This window comes from Canis aureus, chromosome 31 (assembly GCF_053574225.1).
Source record: "Canis aureus isolate CA01 chromosome 31, VMU_Caureus_v.1.0, whole genome shotgun sequence".
Lineage (NCBI taxonomy): Eukaryota > Metazoa > Chordata > Mammalia > Carnivora > Canidae > Canis > Canis aureus.
In genome coordinates this window covers 9,349,948-9,377,706 of record NC_135641.1, presented here as the reverse complement: position 1 = coordinate 9,377,706, position 27,759 = coordinate 9,349,948, and the positions used below count along the sequence as shown (strand labels likewise).

Genomic DNA, 27,759 nt, shown 5'->3' with positions numbered 1-27,759 from the left:
TGGCCAAGAGATGCAGACCAGCAAAGGGTCATTGCTCAGTTGCAATAAAAACAATTTTTCATTCATGCAATGGGATGGCCGAATCAAAAACTTACATAAAATGGGGGCGCCTGAGTAGCTCAGTTGGTTAAGCATCTTCCTTAAGCTTGGATCATGGTCCCAGGGTCCTGGGATTGAGCCCCATGTCAGGCTCCCTCCTCAGTGGGGAGTCTGCTTCTCCCTCTCCCCTGCTCATGCTCCCTCTTGCTCTCTTTCTCAAATAAATAAAACCTTTTAAAAATAAAAAATAAAAATGATATAAAATCAAAAGGCATCTCAAGCGGCCAGAAAAAAAAGGGGTATAGGGAATTAGTCAGGTCGTGAGGCCAGACATGGCTAGGAAAAACAGTATTTCATTGGTTGCTTCAAAAAAAAAAAAAAGTTGCTTAGAAAAACTGGGGTGCTCAGGTTTGGCTCAGGGAGAAGGGGAAGTCTTAAATAGGAGCAGTAATGATAAACACATGCAAAGTTCACTATAACCTTCCCACTTTTTCTATCACTGCTGTGCACGTTAAACCTTCTCATAGCAGGCATCTTTAACAACCAACTATGTAAATTTATTATTTCCATATGTTCTTCCCTTTTTATCCTCTAAATTCCAAACATTGCTCTCAAGAGCTTTCAAAAGCTGAATTAAATCAGACAAGACATTGAACAATTTTGTGCAGACACTTTTGAGATTGAAGAATTTATATCTTATAAATAGTGTGAATAATACATTTGGCCCTTAATACAAACTTCTTTTATAGCCTTGCATGAAATTCCTACTACATATCTATATCACTCAGGCTTCACAGGCCTAGATGAATTTTTTTCATAAGAAATTTTCACTGTAGGAGAATTACTTGTATTCGCAAGGAAAAGCCTGCTAGAATTTTAAAGCTTTTCCAGTGAGAGATGGCTTTGTATCACGCCCCTTAGGAAAAAGGGCTTACAAGGTTTCAAATAAACAAACTTACCAACATCAACTCATAGTTAATCAGACCAAAGCTAGAGCAAGATTAAAATTATAGGAAAGATGAATTCTTTTGTACCAGTTTTCATATTACATAATGACAATTTCCATAATTTTATGACATGAGTTCTTTGAGAACATACTTCGTCATTCTCCAAGACAGCCGAATTCCCATTGTCCATTTCAGGAGACACAAGAAAGCACCAACAGATCTTTCTATCCTCTTAGTCTCTTATGAATCATTTTAAGATTTCAAGTAATCCAACAATATGTCTTTTAAAATATGAGAAAATACAAAAATGAGAAATTCCTGCTTTTCATAATGGTATCTCAGATACGTTTTGGAACAATCTGCTGGGGCTAAGTTTTGCTTCTTATCAAGAGTATCTGGTTAGTTATTCAGTCAAAAATGTACTGAGTCCCCATTATTCACAAAGAGTCCTTGTGCGAAGTGCAAGGTACAATATACACTCTGTTTATCAAGCAGGGTGTTAAAATATAAAAAGAGAGACCTATTCCGTGAAGCATATATAAAAACTTACATTTATGAATATTCATGGGGCAGACATACCAGAACCAGCTACACAGCTGTACAGACACAGTTAACTGCGCATCACTTCTTCCTTGCTAATGGAACCCAAATTTGGTTCAAGAGCAAGGGCCAGGACAAGAGTAAGGCAAGTAAGCTTTCACATACTGCACAAAATTTAACCGGGTACCAAAAAAAACCTCAGTGACATAGTATTTTGAAGCAATATTTTTTACATTCTAAATTAATGCCCAACAGCCCGGATGGCTTGGCAGTTTAGCGCCGCCTTCGGTCCGGGCTGTGATCCTGGGGACCTGGGATCAAGTCCCGCATCAGGCTCCCTGCATGGAGCCTGCTTCTCCCTCTGCCTGTGTCTCTGCCTCTCTCTCTCTCTCTCTCTCTCTGCCTCTCTCTCTCTCTCTCTGGTCCCTGATAAATAAATAAACAAACAAATAAATAAGTAATCTAAAAAATAAAAAATATTTTTAAAAAATTAATTAATTAATTAATTAATTAATGCCCCCCAAAATCCATGATGAACAAACTGTCAACATTTTAAATTAAGACAATGGAGCTCCAAGCAGGGCTCAGCAGGGGACTGACTATATTAATCCTATCTTCATTTAAAATCTGGATAATGTGTTCATCGTGAATTCTTCTTTGTCATTAATACCAATTTTGTAAATATTGCATTATATAGAGATGTACACACACACACACACACACATACACACACACACATCTATGATATTTATTTTGACCACGGAGGTTTTTTACCTCTTAAATTTGCATCCAAGGTGAGTTCCTGTCTTCCCCCTGCTACCAGGCCTATTGGATTCAAGAGTTCAGTCCTGATTTTTCCCATTGTCATTTGCCAGACACTTCCTTTCCCCTTGTACCTAGAGGCAGGCAGGTGACACAGCTCTGGCCACTTACATGTAAACAATTCCGAACATTGGTTTCCATGAGCAATCTTGCTTTTGTTGTTGATTTCTGATATGAAACACATGAATCAAGAACTTGGTTATCCTGCCTCCTCTCATCACCACCTGACTTTGAATGCTGCCAGCTGCCTTCCAAACATGAAATAGAAACAAAAGTGAATGCCAATCTCTGCAGGTGACTGAGCAAAATGATGGAGCTCAAGTCCTTGCTGACACCCCCGAGCTCCTAAGCCAGCCTAGTTCTGTACTTCTAGTTGGGGAACAAGAAACAGCCTTACTATTTAAACCACTGTTAGGTCTGTTTTCTGTACCTTGTAGCCAAGAAATTTCTAATTGATGCTGCAAGCTTACCAGTGAGCTTTTGAAGTAAGAGTTTCTAAACTTCACTGCATTGATGACTTAAAATGTATATTAACATTTCATCTCTGAATGTTTGCTTCTAGGTATCAAGAAAAACTGCTAAATCTATTTGGATATGAAACTAACCTTTTTATATGTTAATTAATTGTGAAAATAGATGAAAATGAAAGGTCAAACCATTCTTCACATAAAATATATTAATGTTTCCTGCTACACATTTGTGATAAAAATGTTGCTGATGTCAACAATGTCAACGGAAATCTCTATTTATATTTTGCTCTTACAATACAAAATTTTACAGTGTTCTTTTCTGAGGATTAAGAGGGAGTTTTCTTGAAGAACTAACAAATGTCCCAAATATCCCTTGGCCTCCCCTGTTATCCTGGTTTAAAGAGCAACAAAATCACTGGGGTGGTAGTCTTTGATAGAAGACCCCACTACATTCATTTTTCACTTGAATAAATGGAGACCAAAACAAAAGACAGAAGGAGATTCCTTTTACATCAGAGAAGTAGTTAACAGCAGACGTATAACAATTACACAGTTCTCCTCTTCTCAGCCTGGTCTTTAAATATAAACAATGACACTTTCCAAAAACCTGACTCGGATGAGATGCCAGAACAGAAGAGCCTTTGAATAGACGTGGGGAAAAAAAACCTATACCAGTAGTTATTATACAGTGCTAAAGGCCAAAGGTCTCCACATGCACTGTCCAATATGGTACTCCACCACCAATAGATGATTATTTGTATTTTAACAAATTAAAATTAAGTACAATTAAAAATTCATTACTTTAGTTACACTAGTAACATTTCAGTCCTCAAAAGCTATGCATGGCTAATGGCTATATTTTCCAGCACAGAATATAAGCATTTCCATCATCAAGGAAGATTCTATTGCACACAGCTCCTTTATACTAATGGTCCTCTTATTGCTGTAGAAGTAAGAAAAAGTAAATGACCATGTTAGAAAATCAGCCTTGAAAAGGAAAAAGAAGAGTTGTATGCTTGTATTGCAATCAAAAATACTAGATGTATGTTTCTCTTGTTTCTTCTCTATAGTTTTAATAGCTGCTAATTCCAAGAAGTGTTTTATCTCTTAGTTAAAAAGTTACCTAAAAATGAGCAATTTTCAGATGTGATGACATCTTATCAAAGTATACACGAATCAGAAATATTTTCCTGCAAAGATTTCCATTGAGGGGCACCTGGGTGGCTCAGTGGCTGAAAGTCTGCCCTTTGCTCAGGGCATGAGCCCAGGGTCCTGGGTTCCATTTCAGGCTCCTCGTGGGGAGCCTGCTTCTCCTTCTGCCTATGTCTCTGCCTTTCTTTATGTGTCTCTATGAATAAATAACACTTAAAAAAAAACAACAACAACAAAAATTACCATTGAATGAAATAGTATTTGAAAGAAAAGCTTTCTATATAAGTTACTTATCTTACATCAAGTTAACCTGAACTACAGGGTTCTTGTCTCTTAATGTAACTTTGGCTTAAAAACTTAACTGGTTAAACAGTTTATGTGGCAGGTTTTTCATTAAAGACCTGAGTATCTTAAATTCTAAGAAGCTTTGCTGATGCATATCACACACACACCCACACACACCCACACACACATACACACTTTGTTAAATGTCACATAACACATTATTCGTAACTATCTTTCTCACTGTAAAGTTCTCACATAATGCTTGCCCATATTGTCAAGGAAATGTAGCAGTGTTTTGACAAACTCAGGCTATTTCTTAAGCAATCTGATTACTGAATCCTACATTCTTGACAAGCCCGTGCTTCTCTATTAGAGTTAGAACTTATATATATTTCCTTTTAAAGCAGCTTCATGGAGGTATAACTGAGACACAATAAATCTACTAATTTAAATTCAACGACTTTCAACAAATGTATAAACTCTGTCACCATCACCTTAATTGTGATATAAAATACTTGCACCAACTCACAGGATTTCTCTCGAACCTTTGCAGGGAATTCTTTCCCTTGACTGCACACAGGCAACTCATTAATAAATATTCTGTAACTTTAGTTTTAGCTTTTATTCTATAGAAGATAAAACTGAGATAACCCAAAATATACGTAGTCTTTTATACCTGGAATCTTTCACTTAACATAGTATTTTGAGGTCCATCTGTCTATATCAGCATTTTGTTTCCTTTTACTGCCCAGTCATATCTAGTTCACATAACCAATCTGGCTGCTCCTACTGATGGGCCTTAGAGTTCTTTCCAGGTCTTGGCTAGTAAGAATGAAGCTGTTATAAACCTTTGCATGCAAGTCTTCCTGTAGACACTATTCAGTGCTTCATTACCTTTGGACAAGGAACTATGAGCAGTGTTGCTGGGATTAATGGTAAGTGTATGTTTAACTTTTGAAGCAACTGTGTGTCTTCCCAAGTGGCTGTACCATCTTGCTTTATCTAGAGCATGGTGTTAAAGGTCTAGCTCCACCAAATCCTTGCTGATGCCTAGCACTATCAGTCTTTTAAGTGTCGCTCTGTTGCATGTGTAGAGACACCACACCATGGCTGCCATTAGCATTTTTCAAATAGTTTAAATCTCTAGACCATTCCTTAAAATTTGGATTATTTTTTTTAGATTGGAAGAATTTCCTTATACATGCTGGACACAAGACCTTTCACAGATACATGTTTTGTAACATTTCCATATAGCATCCAGCTTGCTTTCCCTTATTCTCAAAGATATCTTTGAAGGGCAGATATTTTTAAATTTCATGTGGACTAATTTATATGAAAAAAAATACATATGCTTTTCGTGCTTTTCTTATCCTAAGAAATCCTTGCCTAATCCAAGGTTTCAAAATCTTTTCCACAGTTTTACTTCTAGAAGTTTTATAATTTTTAGCTCTGAACTTTAGGTCAATGATCCATTTCAGGTCATCTTTGCATATGAGGTATCAAATTTTTTTCATTACCATTTGTTGAAAGAACTATAATTTCCTCACTAAATTACCATGGCTACTTTGTTGAAAAGTAATTGACAATATATATATGCATCTACTTCTGGTCTCTGTTTTCTGTAACATCGATGTACATGTTTATCCTTTTGTAAACACCACATAGTCTCGATTTAGGTATTGCCAGCCTTCCAACATTGTAATCTTTTTTCAAAACTATTTCACCTTTCCTAAATCTTCTGCCTTTCCATAAAAGTTTTAAAATCAGCTTTTTGATTTACACAATAAAAGCACAGTAAGATTTTGATTCGATTTGCATTAACATATAGATTCCAATGCATATGATATAGCTGAATTGATATCTTAACAACACTGAATTTCTGATTTATGAATATTTAGCTCCATTTGTCTAGGTCTTTTTAATTTTCTCAGTAATGCTTTCGCAGCTTCCAATGCTTGGCTCTTGCACATATTTAGCTAAATGTATCTTTATTTCATATTTAAGATGATACTATAAATGATAGAATTTAATTTCATTTTCTAATTATTAGTTGATGTCACAATGCAATTGAATATTTTTATAATCACTTTGTATCTTAAAATCAGGAGCTCACTTATTTGTTAAAGATTTTAAAACTTTAGTTAGGATGTTCCATATAGATAATCTTGTTTGCAAAAAAGAAGAAAAAAGTCAACTTTAACTCTTCCTCTCTAATTTGTATGTCATTTGTTTATTATATCAGTTCCATTATACTATAGCATTTATCTATTATTAGCGTTTACAGTGGTTAGCATAATGGTACCTAAATGTTAGGCTACAAGTGGAAAGAATGAACATCCTTGTGGGGAAAGCATTTAGCCTTTCACCATTAAGTATCATATTAGATTCTGACTTTTTTAAGCTACCTTTTGTCCGTTTCTAGGTAATTTTTTTTTTTCGTTTCTAGGTAATTTTTATTCCTAATTTTTTATCATGAATGTGTGTTAAACTTTATCAAATGATTTTTCTATATCTATTGAGGTTATTTTTTAATATTAGATTTTATTTATTTATGTAATTGACAGAAAGTGCATGCATGAGCAGAGGGAGGGGCAGAGGCAAGGGAGAGGAAGAGGGTAGGAATCCCAAGCAGATGCTGTCTTAAGTGCAGAGCCCCACGTGGGGCTCATTCTTAGGACGCTGAGATCATGACCTAAGCCAAACCAACAGTTGGATACCTAACTGACTGAGCCACCCAGGTGCCCCAAGACAATTATTTTTTTTAATTAGTCAGTTAACACATTGATTTACATGGACTGATTTTCAAGTACAAAACTTTAGAAATCCTGTGCAATCTTGCATTTATGGCATAAAAGCCAGTTGGATATAAATAATTATCCATCTTACAAATTACCAGATTCGACTGCTAAAATATTATAAAGGATTTTTGTGCCTATGTTTGTGAGAGGTGTGTCATTTTATATTTTGGAATGTCTTCTCTGGTTTTGGTAAAAGAGTAATGATGACTTCTTTAAAAAGCTGAAAACCTATTCCACTCTGGAAGAGTTCCAACCTCTTCTACACTGGAAGAGTAGAATGGGTATCTGTTTTTTTCTTCCTTAAATATTTCTCAAATTCACTATTGAAGCCATCTTTGTTATAAGGTTTTTAATTATAAATTGAATTCCCATAATGGATATTAAATTATTCAGGTTATCTGTCCCTTCCTAAGTGAGCTTGGATAGACTGGATCTTCAAAGAATTTGCCCATTTCATCTAAGTTGTCAAATTTATTGGTATAAACTTGCTCACTGTTTTCTGTTACTGGTCTCTTTACTTCTGTAGGCTCTGTAGAGATGTCTCCTCATTCATTCCTAATATTGACAAATATGACTTCTCTCTTGTTCCTAACCAAACTGTTTAGAGACTTATTGATTTTGCCGATCTTGTTAAAGTGTTAGCTTTAGTTTAATTGATCTTCATTATAATTTTCCCCTTAACTGATTTGCGCTCTTATTTTTTATTTTCTTGTTCCTCTTGTTTACCACAGATTTAATTTGCTTTTTTATACTTCCCTAAGATCCCAAAATTATTGATAGCAGATTATGCTCTATCTCTAATACAAGCAAATAAGGTACCAATTCCTCTGTAAGCTCAGGTTTAGCTGCATCCTACAAATTTAGGTAAGTTGTGCTTTCATTGTCCCTCAGATGAAAATATTTTAGAATTTCTCTCTTGATTTGTTCTTTGACCTCTGCATCACTTAGAATCATATTGCTTAAAGTCCAACATTGTTTTCCATATATCATTCTGTTATTGATTTTTAGTTTGGGTCTTATGTGCTCATAGATCACACAGAAATGATTTCAATGCTTTTACATGTATGAGACTTGATCTATGCTGGTCTATGTTTGGATTCCCCATTACTGTACTCTGCCTTGGAAACTACTTCCAGTGAACTAAGGCTGTCATAGGACTCATCTATTTCCTTTGTCTAAGAATTACAGTCCTGCTCTGCCCTCTGCCTATTGTCCATTGTCTAAAAAATATGGTTCCTAATATTTTGTCTGGTTTTCTTGTTTAAAGCAAGAGGGTAAATCAAATCCAATATTTCCACCATGCCTAGTTGGTAAAGTCCCATATATAAAGTTTCATCTTAAAAATAAAAATAATCTGTTTACCAAATCTTGGTCAAACAACAGCTATATATGACAGAAGCTCTCTAACAGTCTGTATACAATTTCTAAAATTAGTATTAGATACTACGGTTATATATTCAAACAAGAAACAAGAAAGCCCACATTTATAAATTTTGCTCTGATTTACACTTTTAGTCTCCAAACTACTTAATTTAGATTTCAGATTTATATCTTGCTCCATGAGTTTATCATGTAAGCTTCTGTTTCCACACTATGAAATGAAGGATTTATGATTTCCATGCTGGGGCTTTATTTTTGTAGATATGCTTCTTAAAAGTAGGGCTGACCTTTGGAATTAAAAAAATAAAAGCATGCAAACGAGTTCTAAATTTTACTGAATTGTGCTTACATTATTCTAGCCCATTTTTTTAATTCAGAAATATTTAAATATGACTTGGACCACTTGTGTAATGACTTAAATTTTGCCTTTAACTCCCAAATGAGAAGTTCTCAACATATGTTTGCATTATCCAGTGATTAACATTAAAACCCAGACAAAAGTCATGAAGACCAAATATTCAGATTTCTTGTGCATTTCGTCATGGCTAGCTCCTCAAATTACTATGCCTCAAAGAGTTTGAAAAACTTCCTAATAGTTAGGAGTGCTATAGGAGTGCTACATTTAAGCTCAAAGGCAGCTAATTCTAATGTTAGATATAATGACAGCTGGCTCTGTAAGTCTTTGTACTTTCACATACACATAAACAGACACAAACTGTCATTTCTCCTACTGAATAACCCTAAGAAGGTGGCATTATCATCCCCATATTTTTAAATGCTAATGAAGACACAGAATTATTAACCTGCCCATGTTCACACGATTATTAAGTTACAGGACACAAACCCAAAATCTTGTCTCCTGGCCATACTGCTCTTTCTACTCAACAGCTGGCTAATAATGATCTCAATTAAGGGGTCAAGACCAACTTCTGAGATTTCTCCTTTTACATATAGCAACCTCATACAATACTGTTTCTTACAAATCACTAGGGCAATTCTTTCTTTGGCCACTATTCAAGGGATATTCGCATTCAAATTACATGGCATGTCCCACAGTCCTCTAAGTATCTGAAGAGTTCTACTGCTTAGAAACTTCAGCACCTCCTGCTAATATTAATATTGGCCTCCTGCTTCCTGGTGTTCAGAGCAAAGTCTCTAGTTTTTAACCTGTTAGGCCACCATGGAAAGAACTTTTCCTTCACTTGTCTCCTAGGACATCTCTGAATATTCCTTCTCCATCTTATCTGTTGTCTCATCTCTCCAAACTCTATGTACTGAATTACACCAGGGCTTGCTCATTACACCTCTTCACCTTTCTATGTACACTCTTTCCCCTAGAGAGCTCAGCCAGACTTAGAGATTTAAATGCTCTCTGTATGTTAATAACTCCCAAATGTCCACCTCCAGCCCTGACAGCTCCCCAGATCTGCAGACTTGTGTATGCAACTATTTGACATTTCTACCTGGATGCCAAAGAAGCATCTCAAGCTTAACATGCCCCAAATGGAGCTCCAATACTCCTTCAAATGTGACTGTCCTACACACTTCCTCATCTTCCACTCTTCCAGTTGCTCAATCAAAGCCCTCAGAGTCCCTCTTGCCTTTCTCTTTCTCTCACAACATGTACACAGTCTGAAAGAAAATGCTTTGGACTTGACTTCCAAAGTAAGCTCTATCCAGAACATGACCACTGCTTCCTGTGTCTGCTGCTAACACCTTCATCCAAGCCACCACCAATTCCAGCCTGGATTATTCGCCAGCTCCCAAACTGGTCTCCCAATCCTGCATCCCATCCATCCACTTGCAATTCACTCCATCCTCAGCACAGCAGCCAGCATGATCCTTCTAAGTCATGTTAAATCATATCAATACTCTACAACAAATCTCCCAATGGCTTCCCACCTCACTCAAGATAAAAACCAAAATTCTTCAAGGCCCTATAGGATCTGGTCCCTATTATCCTTCTGACCTCATCTCCATTACTCTCCCCCAAGATTCACTCCACTCTGGCCATTCTAGCCTTGTTGCTGTTACCCAAACCTGCTAAGCATAATCCCACCCCAAGGCCTTTACACTTGCTCTCCTTCTACCTGGACCATTCTTTTCTCAGTTATCCCCATGTTCTGCCCCTCATCTCCTTTAAATCTAGACTCAGTGCCTCCTGCTGTATACATCATAATCCATCCAGGAAAATACAAACTGCCCAAGGTAGTTGATTAGAGAAAATTCAACATAGAGAATTCATTGTAAAGATAACGTGAAAACTAAAAAAAAAAAAACTGAAGGATGAAGGACTAGGCCTGAGAAAGCCAGAAGGAAGAATGCATAGCCCACAGAGATGAGCTGCTCTAACAAGCTGGACTGAGCCCATAAGCTTGCATCTGCTGCTGTGCTCTTGTCCAGCAGTTCTGACCTAAGTGGGAATTGCCAAAAAGCACTGCCTCACTCTTGGGCTGCACTCAGCACTCGGAGGTATACACTTCCCTATTCCTCCCCAGCTCCTGCTGCCTCCTCCCACTCACACACCCGCAGAACAGGAGCCCCGCTGGCACAGGAGCCTGAGGAATCTTTCAGACTCCCTGACTAGTGTGTCTGGAGGCAACAGGTTAAGTGCCAGGCCCGCCTTGTTACCTTGATCTTGATAAAATTGCAAGACCCCATACTGAACCTGTTCCCTGTTTTCTATTGTTTTGCAGCTCTCATGTAATCCACTCTGTAATACACCATCTTATTCTTGCCTGTCTCCCCTAATAGGATGTAAACTCCGTGCACTCCAAGATTTCTACCTGTTTTGCTCACTGGGGTAAGTAATCCCAGTGACTGGAACTAGCCCATAATGGGCACTCAATAAATCCTGATTAAATTATTAGTGAGCTGGACTCAGCTTTTTCTTCAAACAAGCAGAAGCTAAAACACTCTGGGTGCTGAAGCCAGGGAATCGAGTGGCACAAAAATAAAAAACACAAAGGCGAATGACAATCGTTAATCATCACTCTGGGAGCTACCACAGGCTCTCTGCTAGCCTGGCACTGGGGTCCCACTTCACTGATTTTATTTAATAGGGTTTGCAGTCTCCCTAACATGTGGTCCAAAGGTGCTTTCAAAGAGGGAATGATCAAACTGCTTTACCACAACTCTGTCACACAGCAGACTGGAGGAATGCATTCATTTCAACAAGGTCCACAACACTACGCTCTTGACCAGGAGTAAGAACGCCTCCTGCCTAGTGCAACACGTGTGATTAGGCTCTCTGAGTCCACCCCTCAGTCACCTGAGGGAGACAGGAGAGCAGAGAGGAAATTAAGGAATAAGTCTTCCCACAAAGCCAGAGTCTATTTCTGAACCTTTTTCACTCTACCATAATAAAGCCTCGGGAAATAAAAGGTTAGTGTGATGATTAAATTAGTAAGCAAGCTAAATTTAAAAACCTCATTGGAGTCCCTTCCATGTCATTAATATTCTAGGTCATCGATAACAGGAAAATGGCAGCACCGCTGTCTGCTGGAGCTGGCCTAATGCTTCGTCCCCTCATGTAACCACGGTTGCTTGCCTTGTCTTTGATATTCAAGGAAGTCAAGAGAACCAAAATCCAAGAAGAATGCCACCTAGTAAAAACTTTATACACTCTACATTCACTCTTCAACTCTTACTACGTATAAAAGAAGGATATGATTTTTATCTACTTTCCTTGTGAGAACAGATGAAGTGCCCATTTAACGCTCAGAAAGACGAGAATATGCTTAGAGATAAATAGAGTAACATACCATTTGAGGCCAAATGAAATGACTGCTTTGAATCAGAACCCTGACAGTAACTTGACAAAATCTTATTCCCAGTTTTAATGCAATCACATTGCTCTACCTCACTTGTAAGGCATTCCATTTGCAGCCTTAAAATAACAGGAACTATTTCCCTGCCTAGCCAAATCCATCAAAACACTTGAAATTGTATCTCAAGATACAATATAAATATTCAGTCTTATACACTATTTCATTAGTGGCCCTGGAACACAAAAAATAATACAGAAGTTGTTGATAATTCTCAAAACTCAAGAAATCATTTTCATCAGAACTTAAGCGTTATTTGTATAAAAAAGGGAGGGGGGGCTCTCCCAACTCTCATCAGTCAAAGACCAATAATGACATCAAAGTTCAATGTAGCAGGGCGCCTGGGTGGCTCAGTCAGTTAATCATCTGCTTCAGCTCAAGTCATGATCCCAGGGTCCTGAATTGGGCTCCCTGTTCCTGGGATCCCAGGATCCCAGGTCCTGAATTGGGCTCCCTGCTCAGCGGGTGTTGGTGTTGGAACCAAATCACCCATTGAGTAACACATAGCGGTTTTACACTGTGTTTTCTCCCTACACCTCTGTGCATCCATGAATGATCATGATATACCTACATTAGAGACTTGAAAAGTTGTGTATTTTTAAATATTCACTTTTTCAGATAGCAAGCTAGCAACAGACTCTGAAATAAAAAATGTATTCCCAAATGCAGTTTTTAATGTACAAAACAGGCAGTGTGCCTGTGCCATAGTGGCTTCACTTGCAAATAGATTGGAATATTTTGCCCGTGTGATTTTGACAGTACATTATACAAACCATTCAGTCATATGTATGATAACAAAAGTCAAATTATTTATGGAACCAAGAACTTTTAAGGATCCATAACAACAATTTTCCTCCCCAAAGAAACTCACAGGAGGATAACTCATATCCTGTTATGAAACCAAAAAGAATCATACTTGGTTTATGTAGATTTTACATTTCATAAAGAAAAGCATTGCATTCAAGAGTTTTCAACAGTTAGCAGTGTCTTGCTATACCTATACTCTAATCAGAGTCATATGAAAACATTCAAACTAAATATTAAAATGAATTTCATACAATCTATTTTTAATTAAAATAAACTTTCCTAATTCTTCCTTGGAGAAAGTAGGCCAGTGTTATACAATCACGCACATCTATGATTTATAAAGGTCAAATGGCAGATCTGAGACTAGACAAATGGGGAGAAATACTAGAAGCAATTTCAATCAAGGTTTATGTACTCAAAGACTCTCAAGTCTCTAAAATCTTATGGGAAACAGAAATCATCTATTGCAGCCCTTCCTGTAGTGCTGAGGACCAGGTCCCAGAGAAGGGGTGCAATCAGGCACGGCCATAATACCACAGGGCTGACTCGGGTACTGGACACCAGAATGTCAAAATCCAGAGCAGGAATGGAACATCGTGGGACACCATGGAACTGTGGGACATTCCTGGGTCCTGGGACATGCATGAGGCCATGGGACACAGGGAGTCATGTCACAGAAACAAGGCCTGTGGCTCCCTTCTGGCATCCCTGTCCTTCTGCCTTGGAGGGTAACTGAGGCTGCCCAGGCTATAGCTTCCTCAGCCCCGAGGGAAGCACAAAGCAACACAGTGGTCCCAGGAACTGAGGAAGCCATGAGAAGAGCAGTAATTGGTGGGATAATGGGCAGGAATGATGGCTAATGGGGCAGTAAGAAACGTGTAACTTGGCCAACCTACAGACTGGTAGAAAGATAGCCTCTCCCAGGTAGGAAGAGGCTGGGCCTCCCAGTAAGTTATCCTGAAGAAGACAGTTACAAATATGTCACATGTCACTGCTGCCAACATTTAACAAATCAATGTCCTAACACACAAATACAATGGAATATAATTATGATTCAAAAGAAAGACGCGGGATTTGTGAAAAAAATTTATACTGTGCTAAGAGAATAGAACCCTAGTTCAAAATCCTCTGTTGTACCCTGTCAATCTTGGTTCCTTCAATCTCCTAAGACAACACGTGGAGATAAAGACAGTTGTTTAAACTGAAGGCCCAGTGCCACTCCCAGTCCTGTCCCGGGGATGGCCCAAGCTGGAACACCCAATTTGATTCCCTCAGATGCCCCTCCCAAGATCTGGGGCCAAACGTTGCTAATCCTGTACGAAGCACTCACACCACTCTTTCCTCAGTTCCAAAAACAAATCTCTGGCCAATTGATGAATCCGCAAGTAGGAAGGCAGTCAAAGTGGACACCAAGGAGTCAGAGATAAAGATCTTGGAGACCCTAGAGTGGAATGAATAGTGCCTCACCTGGTTCTGCAGGCACGAGTAATCTTAGTGATCATTAATACTAAGCACTACCAGCTAAGGCACTGAAGAAAGGCTTCCAGATTAGTCATGATCTTAAGGCTCTAAGCCAAAGGAGGCCTATGTGTGGCATGACTCACCCCACTGGTGGTCGTCCTCTGCGCATACTGTGAAATTGTTGCCCATAAACCAATTCCTATAAGTGGAGCACACTCTGAATAGCAAGCATGCTGGGTAAACTTTAATCAATAAACAAAGGCAGACTATGGCACTATTGCCTTAAGTGGACATTAAACATTTAAAACTCATTTCAGAGATGGTTATGAGACTCAGTAAGCATGCTGAGAAACATGCTGTCTTAAAGGGTCACTATTTTTTCCTTCTTTATTGGAACAGACATGTAAGCAAATGACAAGGACAGAAGTGTAAACAGTGTGTCTGCAATGGGTCGGGGTGTTTTAGCAGGCCCTGCACAATCACAGAAACATATTCCAGAACACGCATCATGGGAGTAACCTTGCAAACACAGCAAGCTGCTAGAGCATGTTGAGCAATGAACTCTGCTAGACAAGAGAAGCCCACAGTGGCAAATATTTTACCTGGGATCGGGGGAGAAGATCCCACCAGCACCTTCCGCCTACCCAGGTAAATCGAATCAAGACTTCAATAAAACGTGCTTCGTTGTACTAAGACGTGAACGGCAGCATCTGGTCCAACTCATCAGCCTCTTGTGCAGAGTGCCTCCGATGCACGACATTAAATCATGAAATTTTAAGTGTATGCAGAAATCAGGAATTTAACACTCAAGATTACCCAGATTACTTCCTTTGTCTCTCCCACATCAGCCTTCCATCTTCCTTTCTCAAACGTTCCTGGAGAGTCACGCTTTACACAAAAGTGTCCATGTGGCCCAGCAATGGCCACCTGCTCAGCTGTAACATGAGCCATTTCAAGGACGGCCTGGGCTCCTAACATCCCCCAGGGACTCTCCCATGTGTGTTGATTAAGAGCCTCACCCCTTCTTCAGAGAAGCCTTCCTTCCTAAAGCCCCATACTCCTGGTCCAAGACCTGCCGGCTCCTCCTGAGCTGGGACAGAGGGGGGAGGTCCTCAGGGACCCTCTCTCCCTCCAGCCACCTCCACCCGCTAACTCTCCTGCAGCCTGGGTGCCCCGGTCTCCCTCCCTCCGACTCACTGGAGGTGGGGTCTCCTTCCTGTAAACTAATCCCCCACCTGTGCCCAGTATCCTATCCCCTCCCACAGCCCCAGAGACCCTGTCTAATCAATTTTCTCCCCCTCTCTCTGCACCCCCTTCCTTCACCTGGCCTTTCCCCATCACCACTTAAGGATGATTAAGTAATGCTCCCTTAAAAGCTGTCCCCTGCCCTCACATCCCTGCTGGCTAAGTCAATAACTGTCTCCTTTTATATTTACTTCTTCATCTCACATTTGTTTCTCTGCTTATTACCATGCAGTTTCTACCCCTGGCACTGCCCTGAAACTGCTCTGATAAATGCCATTTGTTACAGGCTTAATTGTGTCCCTAACCCACCCCACCCCAACAAGGTATGTCAAAGTCCTAACCTTAGTATCCACGAATGTGATCTTACTTGGAAATAGGGTGTTTTCAGATATAATTAGTTAAAAGGAGATCATGCTGGGTGAGGGTGAGCCTGAAATCCAATACGACCAGAGTCTGTATAAAAAGAGAGGCAGACAAAAAGACACAGCTACACCAAGAGAATGCCACATGGCTGCAGTCTCAGATTGGGGTGACGCATTTACAGGCCTAGGAATGCCAAGGACTGTGATCAACTCCCAGAGGTTAAAGGAGGGTTTTTCCCCTAGAACTGTCAGAGAAAGCATGAGCCTGCTGACACCCTGGTTGATTTGTTTTTTTCACTTCTAGCCTCCAGAACTGTGAGACCAGATATTCCTGGTGTTTTAAGCCACCCCGTGTGTGGTATTTTGTTACAGCAGCCCTAAGAAACTCATACACAGATTATAAGACTTTCAGTGCTACCCCAGCGAAGTCCTAGACAAACCAGGACGAGTCTGTCACTCTGCCGTCTGCACCACATCTGCCTCAAACTCTGTATTATCAGATACTCGGAGGGCAGCCTCTCCCCCCTTGGATCCCATGGTGCCTCACTCTCAACTAGACAGCCCACCTGATGGCAGCTAGGATCTCAGCTTTCTCAATCTCAAATCATCATTTTAGATTCCCTCCTTTATTCTATATGCAATGATCAGCCAAGACTTAGGGATCATACTCAGTGTCTCCTTCTCCCTCCTGTCCTACATCCATGAAATCATCAATACCTCCTACGCATTTCTAGAACTCGCCTAATTCTTTACATTTCTGTGACCATCCCTCCAGCTTACTTCCTCATGATTGCTCCCTCTGATCACAGCAGCAATCCCAGGCTGGACTCTCTGTGCTGCCTTTGCTATTCTAAACACGGGCTGGGAAACTTCTTAAAGGGTTTTTAGATACTGGGCTAGAGGGAAGCCCTACAACTACTTTAGCCTCCTCGTCTTCATAACCTGAACTACAATTTCATGGTTTACTGTGGAGGAGACTTGCCAGGGCCTGCTGTGCTCCCCTCCCTCACTTCAGGGCTTCTGCACTTGCTCTTTTCCTCTCCCTGAGACACCTCTCCATTCATCAGACTCATAAACACCTTCTAACAATCACTTGGGGCTCAGCTTTGCTGTTACTTAATCCCAGAAACCTGTAACGATTCTCCTAAAACCTAGGCTGCCTGGTTCAGATGCTCCTCTCTCAGGCTCCCCCAGCACCCAGTGAAGACACCTATTAGGACCCTGAATAGAATGTAATGCAATGTTCCTTCCGGTTTATATTCCTAGAGCTATTCTAGACCTTTAATGCGGATTCTGTTTTTTGCTTTATCTCCTCAATATTTAGCAGAGACCCTGTTACATAAAAGGCAAATGTTTGTTGAACATTTGCTCCAAATTAAACACAAGCAAATTAAAATTATGCTGAGATATCATTTATGAATTATGGGATTACTCCACATCCTGAAGAGTGCTAGTACACTCTGCTGGAAAGGCTGGTGGGAGACAGATCCTCATATCCAAGACAAATGAGAACACAAAATGGTGCAACCTTCATGAAAGGGTATTGGGCAATATCTAGCAAAACCACATATGCATTTACCCTCTGACCTAGCAATCCCAGTGCTAGGAACCTCTCCCAATGGTACCCTTGCAAAGGATTAAGAGATGTTTGTAGTAGGCATTACTCATTGTAACACTACCCATGACCACAAAAATGGTCAAAAAAATACTCTAAATCTCTCTCAGTGGGGAGTTCTGTTGAGTATACTATGATTCATTACAGTGGAGAGCTATGTGCTATGAAAAGGAGTGGCACGGGGGCACCTGGGTGGCTCAGTGGTTGAGCAGCCCAGGGTGTGATCCTGGGGTACTGGGATCGAGTCCCACATCGGGCTCCCCATGGGGAGCCTGCTTCTCCCTCTTCCTGGTCTCTGCCTCTCTCTGTGTGTCTCTGATGAATAAAATCTTTAAAAAAAAAAAAAAAAAAAAAAGGAGTGGCACAGAGTTTGCCACTGGGGAGTGGACTCCAAGATATATCTCCATGTCAAAACTGCCAGACAGAGAAAAGAAGTGTGGACCATAAAATATAAGTGAAAGGTTAGATAAGTGCAGAGAGAGAACGGGGTAGAGAAAACACAAGTGAAGCCAGTTTTTCCAAACATTCCTTGTTTTCATTAATGAAACTTTGAAGCATTATATAATAAGGTAAATCTTTAAAATTTCTAAAAATCAAAAGTTAAATTAGACAAATGAAATGAACTGGGTTTCGAGTTGGTAGCATAACCATGCAAAAAGGAAATCACTTCAAGTGATTTCAAAGTTATCACTTTGCTCTAATTTCCCAAAAAGGGAAGGACTACAAGAAGAGAAGCAGATCATCTTACAGCATTTTCAGTAGTAAAAATGACTAGAACTGCTGGACACTAGCTCTGAAATGATGCGGTGTACACTGCAGGAAGGGCGAAGGAACAACTGTGTTGGCTGCATAGACTCAGGATTTCATGCATGGGACAAAAAGACACAGACATCAGGTGGAAGAGAGTCAGAAAAGTCATAGAGTCCTGGAGATGAAATGGAAGTATCTGGAGGAAATTACGGTGCATTTTAAAAAATTTTTCCTTAGCTCTGAACACTGAAAAGACCTAACACTGAAGACCTCCACGCTCAAATCAGCCAAAATGGCTGATTCTCAGGTCTACAGAAGAAAGTGGCTGAGAAGAGCCAGGAACATCTTGTTGTCCCAGAATAAGCAAGCCATCAAAGGCGGCCATGGGTTATGTCAGAAAAGCTTCGGAACCAACTTTAAAAGGCTACCATGGGCTTCACGTGAGATGATTTCACCATCTATGAGCATCAAAACTGGAATTGCCTGAAATGTTTCAAATGTTAAAATCCATACATTAACATTGATTCTAATAACCAACATAAGAAAATAAAGCAAAACAAAAAGTAAACATAATATCTTATTGCCCCCTGTGGATAACGTTAGAGAACCAACTAACTAGTCTAAAAAACAAACAAATGCTAGAAAAGGGAAAAAAAAGGATTTATTTTGCCTTTCTTATATGAGCTGGGCCCTCAGGATATTCAAATAGTTGATAAAGGAAAGTTACCTTATATAAAATATTCTTGCTGTTAAAATGAAGAAAGAATAATAAAATTAGGAAATCCCAGCTTTACACCCTTCAATAAATCAGTAGATTAAGGCCGCAATCATCAGTGACTGCTAATTTCACACCTGGACATCACCGGGCTCCCCACAGGAGGACACTGCAGCATCCATGCCACAGGCGAGACAAAAAGATTCAAACCTGAATCTAAGCCACCTCTTGATCTACTATGCATTTATACAAATATTCGTGACCAAAGAACATTTGAACACCAATGGGATACACTTGGCAAAAGTGAGAAAGGCTACAGGACAAAGAGCTTGGATTTCCTCCATAACTAATTTGCACGGGAAGCAACAGCAACCACAACAAAAGGGAGATTAGAAGAGCGTCAAGAGCCACGCCAACCAACTGCAGTGTATGAACTCCATTTAGATCCTGAGTCAGTCCAACTGTTAATGAAATGCAAAGGCCTTCACGAGACCATCAGGGATCTCACAATACTCACTGGATGTCAAATGATTTTATGGAAATGGTGTTTTGGGATTTTTTTGTGTTTCTTGACTGATGTGATAATGGTGCTGAGAAAGAAAGCTTTGATAGTCATGAAAGGAAATATTATAAATACGATTATATGATTTTTTGAATTTGCCTCAAAATAACTTGGTGGGTGTAGGGTGGAGCATGCATGAGGATTTAAAAGAAGAAAGGCAGAGCATGAATTAATAAATGTTGGGTTGGGTGTTTCTTAGACTATTCTATTTTTGCATATACTTGAAATTTTTCACAATATAAAGTTTAAAACACAACAAACCATAAAGCTATTTATTGCATGAATTATTAAAATATAATATCTGATTAATTATAGTTGGCCTGATAATATAATGCTAAGTTTCTTGAGGACAGGGACAAAGACTGATTTATTTTTCATCCTGAATGCTTTAATGTGCCCAGGGTAGAGACTGCCCTAAGTAAATTCTGATAAATAAAGGGGTAAATGACTGGATATACATACTAATTAATTAATCCTACAGATCCACTGACATTCTTAAGATGTTAAATCAATTCTGTCTGCCATGCAGTGTCAGATAAAGACCAAAGCATAAGTTTTATGGTAAGACTAATAAGGCTTTGTTGGGAAATGCTGAAGTGAATAATTTTTTGTTTTACTTGGTTTTATTGTTATTTCTGAAGATCATAATTTTAGTGCATGGTTCAATTGCCTCGGAGACTCTCAGCACATCTTAAATAAAGGTGACCTCATCAAGAATGGGATTTTCAACCTGTGAAACTCTGATTTTGAATTCTTCTTGAGAGAGTAGTGATCAGTTTTGGGATAGCAAATTCTTACAATGGAAGATTTTGTATTTTTGCTCATATTTTAAACAATATCTAAAACAAGAGTCACAGAATGACAGAGCAATAACTGAACGTGGAAAAGTGCACGTAAGAGGTGCCCTTGTCAATTTACACATTTAATGCAATCTCTATCAAAATACCATGGACTTTCTTCAGAGAGTTGGAACAAATTATCTTAAGATTTGTGTGGAATCAGAAAAAACCCCGAATAGCCAGGGGAATACCAAAAAAGAAAACCATAGCTGGGGGCATCACAATGGCAGATTTCAGGTTGTACTACAAAGCTGTGGTCATCAAGACAGTGTGGTACTGGCACAAAAACAGACACATAGATCAGTGGAACAGAATAGAGAATCCAGAAGTGGACCCTCAACTTTATGGTCAACTAATATTCGATAAAGGAGGAAACACTATCCACTGGAAGAAAGACAGTCTCTTCAATAGATGGTGCTGGGAAAATTGGACATCCACATGCAGAAGAATGAAACTAGACCACTCTCTTTCACCATACACAAAGATAAACTCAAAATGGATGAAAGATCTCAATGTGAGACAAGAGTCCATCAAAATCCTAGAGGAGAACACAGGCAACACCCTTTTTGAACTCGGCCACTGTAACTTCTTGCAAGATACATCCACGAAGGCAAAAGAAACAAAAGCAAAAATGAACTATTGGGACTTCATCAGATAAGAAGCTTCTGCACAGCAAAGGATACAGTCAACAAAACTAAAAGACAACCTACAGAATGGGAGAAGATATTTGCAAATGACGTATCAGATAAAGGGCTAGTTTCCAAGATCTATAAAGAACTTATTAAACTCAACACCAAAGAAACAAACAATCCAATCATGAAATGGGCAAAAGACATGAAGAGAAATCTCACAGAGGAAGACATAGACATGGCCAACACGCACATGAGAAAATGCTCTGCATCACTTGCCATCAGGGAAATACAAATCAAAACCACGATGAGATACCACCTCACACCAGTGAGAATGGGGAAAATTAACAAGGCAGGAAACCACAAATGTTGGAGAGGATGCGGAGAAAAGGGGAACCCTCTTGCACTGTTGGTGGGAATGTGAACTGGTGCAGCCACTCTGGAAAACTGTGTGGAGGTTCCTCAAAGAGTTAAAAATAGATCTGCCCTACGACCCAGCAATTGCACTGCTGGGGATTTACCCCAAAGATACAGATGCAGTGAAACACTAGGACACCTGCACCCCGATGTTTCTAGAAGCAATGTCCACAATAGCCAAACTGTGGAAGGAGCCTCAGTGTCCATTGCAAGAGGAATGGATAAAGAAGCTGTGGTCTATGTATACAATGGAATATTACTCAGCTATTAGAAATGACAAATACCCACCATTTGCTTCAACGTGGATGGAACTGGAGGGTATTATGCTGAGTGAAGTAAGTCAGTCGGAGAAGGACAAACATTATATGGTCTCATTCATTTGGGGAATATAAAAAATAGTGAAAGGGAATAAAGGGGAAAGGAGAGAAAATGAGTGGGAAATATCAGAGAGGGAGACAGAACATGAGAGACTCCTAACTCTGGGAAACGAACAAGGGGTGGTGGAAAGGGAGGTGGATGGGGCTGGGGGTGACTGGGTGACGGGCACTGAGGTGGGCACTTGATGGGATGAGCACTGGGTGTTATGGTATATGTTGGCAAATTGAACTCCAATAAAAAAAAAAAAAGGAGGTGCCCTTGTAGTCCAAGGGTGCCAGTCCCTCACCTTTATAGGAAGTGACCGGGTGCTCCGCTCTCTGGCACTGGGATGTATCTGTTTCTGGCTGGGCGAGTCTCCACCACCCCAGGCTTGAGAACAGCCACGCAATGACGCAGGTCCCCTTCATGGTGAGCAGAAAGCCTTGGACTCCCGGCACTTGTCTTCTAACCAGAAGCTTCTCTTCCTGTCATGTGGGGAAAGTGCCTAAAACACACAAAAGAGAAAAATTAGATGAACATGAGTTCAGGTTTTCTGGTGGGTGGTCTTTTAGGAAAGCTGCATCACTGTCTTTAAAAACGAAAAGTGTTCGAGTGCCTGGACAAATCTTTTTCCTAGGTGATGTTTCAGATATGTGTGAGTATGTACCAGGGCAGACCTTGCTTCCTGCCCATAATTTTCCAAAATAACCCATTTATTATAAAAAGACAAATATTCAGGTTTAAGCTGTACCATGTCATCACTCCTAAAGAAAGCAGTTTGTTTAAATTTTTGCAAGATTTTACTTATTCGAAAGAGAGAAAGGGAGGGAGGGAGGGAGGGAGGGAGAGCATGAGCAGGGGAGGGGCAGAGGGAGAGGGAGAAACAGACTCCCCACTGGGCAGGGACTCTGAGATCATGACCCCAGCCAAAGGCAGATGCTTAATTGACTGAGCCACCCAGGCACCCCAAGAAAGCAGTTTAATAGTTGTGATCGCTGATCATTTTTCTCTTGGAACATCTTCCTCACCCCCTCGTGCTAGCACAGATCTACACATGGAAACCCTAAGGATCTCTGCTCTTTTCTTTTTGATATCCAAAGTCTCCATTTAATCCAAAGCCTCCACCACTGCCTTTTCCCAATAACCTGACTGATACTAAGCTACCCAACTCTTAAAAACTGCCCATGTTTGGTGCATTTATCCTTTGAAATTTATAGATGACCTGCGTGCAAAGTTTCTGGCCAGAAATCAAGCACAGTTCAAATAAAAACCCATAGTGAGCACCTAGTGGGTGAAATGAAATTGCTATGCTGGGAGCTGGGAGACTTTAAAGATGATGAATAATTTAAAAGATTAATAAGCTTTAAAATAAGATGGGCTTGTAAAAAATAACTAAGCTAAGCTGTTAGAAAACCTCGGAAAGGGGCAGGAGTGCTATAGGATTAGGATCTTGAAAGCCACCACCATTTAGAGGAAGCCAGGGTGGGTCCCATAAGTTGTTCACATTTGAGTTTCATACTGCAGGCTAAAGAGGATTTCAACAGATAGATGATTCTGGAAGTGCATCCCAGGCCAAGGGAAGAGGATAAAGAGGTGTACTGGACGGGCAAGAAGAAGGAGGATGTCACGATAGTTTGGGGAACGGTTTACTGTCCTTGAGCCAGATCTCAGGAGATATAGAGAGGCGTTCCTGGGAAGCAATTTAGACAGGGGGTTGGGCTAAGATTTGGAAGGGGTTCTACAACACAGTCTGAGGTCTCTATTTCTCTTCAACAAGCTACCATGGTAGAGTAACTGCAGAAGAAATTTAAACAGTTGTTCTCAGAATAGCGTACGCAGGAAATTGGATAGCGAAGAGCATAAAGATAGAGAAGTTCATTTGACATGACAGGAACTGTTCAGATGAGAAATAAATGAAGCTGTGACTTACTCCGGGTGTTACCAATTTGAATAAAAATTCAAGCATGCACAGCAAACGCTCAATGTGAGGGGTAAGGGGACGTATGGCAAATTAAACACGGCCACTGCTTCCTCGACTTTCCTCCCATGAAAGCTGGGTTTACTCCCATTCTCTTGAATCTGGACTGGCTCTGTAACTGCTTTGTTCAGTCGAATTTAACTGAAGCGATGGCATGCTAGTTTCCAAGCCCAGACCCTAAGAGATTGGGAATTTCCACTTCCTGTCTCTTAGAATACATTCTCTGGGGTGCTAAGAAACCCGAGAGAAGTCCAGATACCCTGAGACAGCCATATGACAGAGACCACACACAGGGATACCCAGTGACATTCCCCACTGAGCCTGGCTGGGCATTCCCCACCAAAGAACCTGATACGTGAGTAAAGCTGAACCCCACCAAGTAACTTCAGTATCATGAGAGCCAAAGAATCACCCAGTTGAGTCCTGCCCAAATTCCTAACCTCCAAAGTATGACATATAACAAAATGGTGTTTGTTCTAATCTGCTATGTCTGGGGGGAAAGAAAGCAAAGAGGCACAGACAGACTCAAGATAGAGAATACTAGTGACCATAAGACTAGTGATGCCCCTCATTTAAATATCATAATCAACAGAAGAACCTTGTTTATTTTTAATTTCTTTTTAAGAACTTGGTTTAGATGAGAATATGATCACTTACTTTTACGTGTGTTGGGTTTAAGATGCTGAGAGAATATTTAAGGGCATGTAGCAGGCTGCCGAAAATCCAGTTTGGACACTCAGAAAACCAGGAAGTCAGAGACAGCACACAAGGTTTGGAATACTCACATTCTGGGAGTGGCTAAGCTTCACTGGAGGAAAGCATGGAAGGAAAAGAAAGGGCAAACCATCTGCTGGGAAACTGTAATTTAACAAGTGACCCCCCACAAAGAAAAGGAAAATAGAGATGGAGCACCCAAGGCAGAGGGCAACACAGACGTCCAGCTAGGTTGGAGCACAGACATAACACATTTTATTTTAATTTTTTTAAGATTTATTTATGGGGGGGGGGGCAGTGGATTAGAGTTGGGTGGAAGGGCAGAGGGAGAGAGACAGTCTTCAAGCAGATTCCACCCTGAGCATGAAGCCCAACTCCAGGCTCAATCTTGCAACCCTGAGATCATGACCTGAGCTGATGCTCAACAGACTGAGCCACCCAGGTGCCCCAGCATTACACATTTTAAAAAGAGGCCTGGGGAGGCACAGCAAAGACCATTAACTTTTTCTCCTCCCAAATTTTTCTTTAAATTCTAGTTAGTTCACATATAGTGTAATATTGGTTTCAGGAGTAGAATTTAGTGATTTGTCACTCACATATATAACACCCAGTGCTCATCACAGCAAGTGCCCTCCTGAATGCCCATCACCCACGTAGCCCATCCCCCACCCACCTCCCTCCAGCCACCCTCATTATGTTCTCTACCATTGAGAGCTTTTTACGGTTTGTTTCCCTCTCGTTTTTTTTTTTTTTACCCCTTCCCTGATATTCATCTGTTTTGTTTCTTAAATTCCGCATATAAGTGAAATCATATGGTATTTGTCTTTCTCTGACAGACTATTTCACTTAGCATAATACCCTCTAGCTCCACCCATGTCACTGCAAATGGCAAGATTTCATTCCTTTTGATGCCTGAGTAATAAAGACCATGAGCTTTAGTCAACAGTCAGTGATCAACCTGGGACAACGAGAGCCAGAATCTATACAGCAAAGATCCAAGAGACTGGATGGAGCAAAAGTGGGACAGAATGTGCATGGCCATCTTGAACGCTAGGTAACCCCCCAAATTCAATCAAATCACATAAGCACTGAAAGACCAAAGTTAGGAAAAGTCCAGGATCAGAAAACCCACAGCTAACAGTGGTTGCTTTTCTGAGCCGTGGTGGGTAAAGAAGAGATTATAGATTTGGGCGGGGGTGGGGGGAACTATCCGATGGAAGAAGATCCAGAGGATACTGAGGTGGGAAGCTATTAGGATCCTAATAAAGAAAGTGGTCCTGAATGAAGAAAAGAGGACTTCTCTTTCAAAGAAAAAAAGAGGGCAGCCCCGGTAGCTCAGCAGTTTAGCGCCACCTTCAGCTCAGTGTGTGATCCTGGAGACTTGGGATGGAGTCCCACATTGGGCTCCCTGCATGGAGCCTGCTTCTCCCTCTGCCTGTGTCTCTGCCTCTCTCTCTCTCTCTCTCTGTGTGTGTGTGTGTGTGTGTCTCATAAATAAATAAAATCTTTAAAAAATAATAAAAAATAAAAGAAAAAAAAAAGAATGCACACATGAACATATGGTCAGATGCCAAGAGAGAGAAAACAGAGAGTTGAAGGTTCCTCAAATTCCAGTCTCTGTATTTTGAGTCCCATTGAGTCAATGCCCCCATCCACAGAAATATTCAAGTTGGGCAGAGAAACAAGAGTCAGGACTGTAAATCACGAGGAGGCAAGAGTATGGCTTCTGTAGGAGCAAGAAACCCTGTGCTAGAGAGGTAAACTGGCTGTGGGGGTGCATCTGTCCACTGGGCCGGTGTCCCCACCCAGGCTCAGCACATCAGAATGGATGATGGAGGCACAAGCGTCATTTCCTTCCCCGGGGTATAAAATTAAACATATGATTAACTGCATTCTTGCAAAGGGGGCACGATCTGCAGAACTGGCAGCGGCTCTACAGCTCCTGTCTAGGCGTAAACACGTGGAGCAGTTCATCTTCTCTTATCCTTCAGACCAGAGACTGGGACACAAAATTGCATCAAATGAAATATCTTAACACAAGAAGGCCCACGAGAGGTGTTGCAGATGCAATTTCCCTCAGTTCAGAGCCAGGAGATGTGGACCAGCGGCACCGGTCGGCCAGGGAAGGCTGCAAGCAGATTATCACCGCCCCACGTCAAAACAAACTGGCTCTGACCACGATACCAGGGGAGGGCAGCCACCCCAGGGCGGAAGCCCCAGCCCAGGGACTCCCCGAGCAACACTGCGTCGCAGAGACGGACGGGGCACGGCCCTGACTCCATGTCCGACGCCGAGCTGCGGCCAACCGCGGCTAAGGGCGAAATTCACTCCGTGCACACAGTTCTTCAACGCGTCGGGCCCACGCCAGCACACAGTCCCGCTGCTCACCGCGAAGCAGGTCCGCCAGACCCACTGCCACCTGCAAGGGCCCGGCGGCAACAGCGGCCGTCACTCCCCTCTGCGGGCTAACACGGTGGCCTCCCGAGGGAAAGGTACAGAAGGACCACTCGCGGGCCCGGAGCGTGCCCTCCCTGGGATCTGGAAAGTGACCATTCGAGAAGCGGGACATGCCTGTCAAGGGAAAGAGCAGCTAAAACGGGACACGCGGTTCCATGGGGAGGAGACAAAATTACACGTTTGCCACGTTAACCGAAGGAAAGCATTTTAATGAGACCAGGTAATTTTTAGAAGTTTGTAATTTTCAGACTAGAACACGTTACCTTTTTTCTCAAAATAAAGACACTATAGGCAGTCGTCCTGGTAAGGTGCCAGGGAAGGGCAGTCAGTCTTCACTTAGCGTGGGCTGTTCTGAGCCTGCCACCCTGCGAGGCTAATTCCTTGAATAGTCTTTTCCTCCGAATAGCTCAGATCTCAATAGCAGGTCGCTTCACCCTGGACTCGCAATTCTAACTCCCTCCGAATACAAGAAAGCTCTCACCTCTTGGGGGGCATATTCATACCAGGGATTTCAGCGCTCAGTGTCAGCTCTACTGACAATTAGAGCCAGATAATTATTTGTTCGGGTAGCGGCTCTGGGTATTTCGCAGC

The 27,759-nt window shown here is 40.9% G+C and overlaps 1 protein-coding gene across 13 annotated transcripts in view; it reads right to left on the bottom strand.

Moving 5' to 3' along the window:
• SEMA5A (semaphorin 5A) overlaps positions 1-27,759 on the bottom strand; it is a 474,025-nt gene that overhangs the window by 280,673 nt on the left and 165,593 nt on the right. For all 13 annotated transcript variants that reach the window (XM_077879611.1, XM_077879602.1, XM_077879610.1 and 10 more), the window contains one exon: positions 22,327-22,524. In XM_077879611.1, coding sequence (XP_077735737.1) covers positions 22,327-22,447 — 121 coding nt within the window. In that variant the 5' untranslated portion in view covers positions 22,448-22,524. The remainder of the gene's footprint in view (positions 1-22,326; positions 22,525-27,759) is intronic.